Source organism: Haplochromis burtoni, unplaced genomic scaffold, assembly GCF_018398535.1.
Source record: "Haplochromis burtoni strain Fernald_Lab_line unplaced genomic scaffold, NCSU_Asbu1 Contig_22, whole genome shotgun sequence".
In the NCBI taxonomy this organism is placed as follows: Eukaryota; Metazoa; Chordata; class Actinopteri; order Cichliformes; family Cichlidae; genus Haplochromis; species Haplochromis burtoni.
This window is the reverse complement of record NW_024582383.1, coordinates 3,004,987-3,009,214: the sequence shown is the minus strand read 5'-3', so window position 1 is coordinate 3,009,214 and position 4,228 is coordinate 3,004,987. Positions and strand designations below refer to the sequence as shown.

Here is a 4,228-nt window from a genome sequence, read left to right as displayed (position 1 = left end):
CCTCAGCACCTGCCTGTTATAAAAGTCCACAAGCTGGACCTGAGACCTCCCTGAAATCTTGCCCGCCACTTTAACCAGATTGTTAAGTCTGGTCTTATTATCCATGGACATACTACCGTACCAAGCAATGATACAGAAAGTTAAAACAGATTCAATAAAACTTTTATAAAAGAGAGTCATCATTTCAGATGAAACATTAAAACCTCTCAACCTCCTTAAAAAGTCTTTGTTGGGCCTTTTTCACTGTAGCAGCAAGATGTGGCTCAAAGGACAGGGTCTTATCAAGAACAACCCCCAAGTACTTGTAACTATCCACCATTTCAATGGCTGCACCATTTACCACTGTAAGCGCAGGATGAGGGGATGACTTCCTGAAATCTATAACCATGTCCTTGGTTTTCAAGGTGTTAATCATTAAGAAGGACTGATCACACCATGAAACAAACTCCTCCACAACAGGCCCATGGGAATCCTCTTCACCATGAAGGAGGCTTACAATGACTCCAGGCCTCGAGGGCCGTGCCCTGCAGGTTTTAGATCTCACCCTGGGTCAGCACACCTGAATAGTTCATTAGCAGGCCTCTGCAGAACTTCAGGACATGTTGAGGAGGTCATTTAGCCGTTTAAATCAGCTGGACACGTCTAAAACCTGCAGGACAGCGGCCCTCGAAGCCTGGAGTTGGACACCCCTGAGCTAGAGACATGGTTCAAGGGTTCCTCTATACAAAAAGACACACTTAAGACAAAGTTTGACCATTCACAGCTAATGTTACACTGCTAACCTGTGCAGTGTGAGTGTACCTGAGCAGCCAGCAGTTTTAATGCCACATTCCTCAGCTTGCGTGTTGTGCATTTCAGCACATACAAAACTACGCTTGCCACAATTTTTAAAAGCATGTCACCTTAATATGTGACGTGCTTGTAGTGCTGAAGGCAGGTAAGAGTAAAGAAGGGGAGGCATGTCAGAAAACTCCAGACTACACAGAGGGAGACGCTTTCTTTATTTAAAACTCTACAGTAAATACAGGTACATACACGGTATGTTTAAAAGCCTCGCTCCGCCGAGCATTCAGCACCGAGTGAAACATGCAGTCGTGTGCTGACGTTCAGCTGGCCAGCACATTGTCTTTAACTGGAGACATGGGCTCTTTTTTCTGACAGCCAGTCATCTTCTGGGCTTCTCTGAAAACACAAGAGTAGAAGAGTTTACAGCTCTTCAATTAAATAATACTGTACTCATCACAGGCATACCATGTCTATGTTGCTGAGAGGCTATGAGCTACAAATGCTCCCAGTTTCCTTTTGACAGCATCTTTTAACAATGTGAACAATGTGACCTCAGAAATATTCTCTGAGTAACAACAGGAGGAAAAGCTGGAATAGTTACTGGTGCTGCTCGACACCTTAAAAACCTTGGATGGCTTTGAAGCGACTGAATCATTTCTGACAAACTGTTCGTTAATTAACTTTTGATTTGACAGAACAAGATAAACCTGGTAACAATGGAGGTAGATAACATGCTCGAAGTGTACTGAAAGCAGTGTTTGGTTAAAAGGAGCCTACAGTTTTCTTTGAGTAGTCAGTAAGGCCAGAAAAGGTCTACAAAGACAAAAAGCGTCTGTTTGGATTTCATTTGTAACACTAACCACACTTGTTGGCTGTTTCTGGCTCACTGCAGCAGTGGTTCAACTCCAGTTCACGCTTTTACCTGACTTACATTTTTTTATTTATTCATTTTATTCTATTTATGGCATGTTGCTCTTATTCCATTGCGTTTCCTCATTTTTGCTGCTGTAACTTGTCACTGTCCACTTTCTGCTGTCCCACGTGTGGGTCTAATTAAAGTGTATCTCACATCATGGCTCCTGTGCTGATTTCAGGCTTCTCTGAGTTAATAAGCACCGCTCAGTACAAAAGATAAAATAACAATTTTATATATTGAATCTTTAAAGCTAACGTGGATTTTCTGGAAGGTCAGTACTACCAGCTTGTGTTTTACATGCTTAAACTCAGAACCATTGATGGCCGTGGTGATGGACTATGATTGTTGTGACTTCGACACTGAAGTATTTCTCCTAATTACTTTTTAAAGCTGAAGTTCCTCCAGAGGCTGCTGATGGTGGCCTGGACACCAGGGTTGTTTTCGTTATTCACTGAGGGGAATTTCTTGCCCAGATTCAAAGACCTTTTCCTCAGTCCGCTGACCCTCGCTGGACCCAGTGTTTGCACTCTTGCCGTTCGACTCTGGCTGCTGGTCTTTGGTTTTGGCAGACCTGAAACCTGGAAAGAGACGGACCATGTGCATGAAGAGACACAGAAAACAAAGGTGAAGAGGTAGGGGCTTCTTTTTGGTTTAAAACATGGCGTCCTAATATGTAAGGAAACTGCAGTTACACGTGTCATGGTAACACTGCCTTTGTTTCCCCATCTGTGAGATTCATGCTGTCCATGTTTTCACAGACAATATGAAAGACTGATGACAACAAGAATAGTGTTGGAGCAAACCAGTCATTGGACTGCAACATAGTTCAGAGCCATTTCAGGTGACAACACGTGGTGACTGACATAATGAATCAGTCAGTGTCGAGCTCAGAGCGGAGAGGATTATTCTGCACAGTTCAGGTTTTCATGCACACTGAAATCCCAGTTAGAGTTTTGAGCATCTTTACAGTCATTCATTCATTATGTAAGAGCAAAGACCGTGGTAATGTCTTGGATCAATACGATTTAGAAATAGTAAAGAGTAGAATAAAATCTATAAACTCTGTGCGTGTGGGCATGGATGCAGCTGTCAGACCGGCAGGCAGTCCAGAAACATTTACTGTACACCACTGTATCAACCACTGTTGAAATCATAACACTCATCAGCTTTAGACACATTGACACTGATTGATGATCAATCCTTTGGGGCGCTCACACCCACTCCATGAAGCTCTCCATACACTGTCCTTGAGCCAATCTGAAGGCCACATGTTTGGAGGTCTGTAGTGATTGGCTCTGCAGGAAATTGGCCACCTTTGTGCACTGTGAGCCTCCACAAACCCGCTCTGTGTTTCTACGTGGCCTAGCACTTCATGGCTGAGATGCAGTCGTTCACTTTGTAATAACACCACTAATGTCACAACTGGACTTGTTGAACAGGTGGCATCCTATCATGGTGCCATGTTTGATTTCACCAAAGTCCTAAGAGCGACCCACTCTTTCACAAATCCAGTATGCACACACAGGTGCTTGATTTTATACACCTGTGGCCATGGAAGTAACTGGAACACCTGGATTAAATGATTTGGATGGGTCGGTGAATACCTTTGGTAATATTGTGTATATTCAATATGTACTCAACTCTGTTCAACTTCTATGAAACTACACCATACTACAACCAGTATTAGAGTAACAGAAAAGTAGTGTATTTTTCGGACCATAAGGCGCACCAGATTATAAAGCGCATAAAGCAAAAAAAAAAAAAACAAAACAAAAAACATAAATTTTACTCAACTCATTCTTCTTGCTTCCTCCACTTCTGTACCATTGATTCATTAATGTTAAATCCTCCGCCTGCTGCTTCTACTCTATTGTTGCAGTATGTTAATGACTAACCTCGTATTGTGGATGGATTATCTCAGTTGTTCTCCTGCTGAAGTTTGGTCCGTTTACAGCATCCTGCTATGCGACTGTATTTGTCTCTAACCATCGGGAACCCTCACGTTAACTTTTATCGAGTGGAAAGAAGTTAGCGTTCATCCTCCAGCTTCACTTTGTTTATGTTATGCTAACGTAGCTGTGTAGCTAGCGATCACGTAGCACAGCGGTCCCCAACCCCCGGGCCTCGGACCGGTACTGGTCCGTGAGTAGTTTGGTTCCGGGCCGCGAGAGTTGAGACTCAGGTGTAAAATGTATAGTTTTCAGGGTTTTTATCGGTTTTCAGCGTTATTTTGTTATCGTTCTTATCGTTAACTCTGTTTTCCTGGGTCTTTTCACGTGTGTTATGAATATATCTTCTTTTTTTCGGTACCGGTACTAGTTTTATTTTGTTGTATTACGGCCGGCCCGTGAAAATACTGTTGGCATAAACCGGTCCGTGGCGCAAAAAAGGTTGGAGACCACTGACGTAGCACATCCTTATATAGCAGCTAGCCAACTTCAGTAACCCTACAAACGTCACTGCTGTTTAGTTTTCTGTCTTCATTTATGTTGGAAGTGATAGCAGAGCTGTACGTTTGATTATTTT

The 4,228-nt window shown here is 42.9% G+C and overlaps 1 protein-coding gene across 1 annotated transcript in view; it reads right to left on the bottom strand.

The window, feature by feature from the left end:
* Positions 1–663: 663 nt before the first annotated feature.
* Positions 664–4,228, bottom strand: part of exo1 (exonuclease 1) — a 19,068-nt gene continuing 15,503 nt past the window's right edge. The window contains exons 13-14 of the mRNA XM_042218708.1: positions 2,084–2,280; positions 664–1,182 (exon numbers count right to left, since the gene is read on the bottom strand). Coding sequence (XP_042074642.1) covers positions 1,107–1,182; positions 2,084–2,280 — 273 coding nt within the window. The 3' untranslated portion in view covers positions 664–1,106. The remainder of the gene's footprint in view (positions 1,183–2,083; positions 2,281–4,228) is intronic.